This window comes from Cajanus cajan, chromosome 5 (assembly GCF_000230855.2).
Source record: "Cajanus cajan strain Asha chromosome 5, NIPB_CcT2T_4, whole genome shotgun sequence".
In the NCBI taxonomy this organism is placed as follows: Eukaryota; Viridiplantae; Streptophyta; class Magnoliopsida; order Fabales; family Fabaceae; genus Cajanus; species Cajanus cajan.
The window spans coordinates 40,724,785-40,725,531 of NC_138521.1; the positions used below are offsets into that span (position 1 = coordinate 40,724,785).

Here is a 747-nt window from a genome sequence, read left to right on the forward strand (position 1 = left end):
TCGAAGAGTGAGTTGCAACAGCGACTCGAAGCTCATGGTGGAGCAACTCAGTGGGACGTACCAGGAAAAGGACACTCTTCTACAGCGGTACTTCCACATCACATCCCACCAAATCTCGTCCTTCGACGAGTTCACCATACAGCATGTGCCGCGAGAACAAAACACCCGAGCTGACCTCCTATCAAAGCTTGCCAGCACCAAAAGGCCTGGACAGCATCGAACTATCATCCAGGAGACCTTGCACTCACCCAGCCTGGACGACAAAGTCGTCAATGTCAGTAACAGTGAAGACCCGGGGTGGATGACAGGCATCTGGAGTTACTTGAAAGAAGGGATCTTTCCCGAAGATAAGGACGAAGCTCGAAAGATGAGGATGAGATCGGCTAAGTTCATCATTATTGGGGACGAGCTGTTCAAGCGTGGCATTTCCACTCCACTGCGCAAGTGCTTGACTGCGCCTTAGGCAGCCTACGTCATCGAGGAAATTCACCGGGGCATATGTGGCATGCATTCCGAAGCACGCTCAATGGCGACCAGAGTACTCCGAGCTGGATACAACTGGCCCACACTAAAATTGAATTGCCAGGACTAGGTACAAAGATGCAAGGAATGCCAGCAAGTTGGCAACACACACCGGCAGCCGCCCGAAGCTCTCCACCCCATGATGTCGGCATGGCCTTTCTCCCAATGGGGAATGGACATCCTCGGGCCTTTCCCCCCTACGAAAGGTCAGCTCAAGTTCTTCCT

At 52.9% G+C, this 747-nt stretch overlaps 1 protein-coding gene across 1 annotated transcript; it reads left to right on the forward strand.

Moving 5' to 3' along the window:
• The first annotated feature begins 34 nt into the window (after positions 1-34).
• LOC145957992 (uncharacterized) lies at positions 35-463 on the forward strand. The gene has a single exon (XM_083074438.1). It carries the CDS (start codon positions 35-37, stop codon positions 461-463), a length of 429 nt encoding a protein of 142 aa, XP_082930564.1.
• The last annotated feature ends 284 nt before the right edge of the window (positions 464-747 follow it).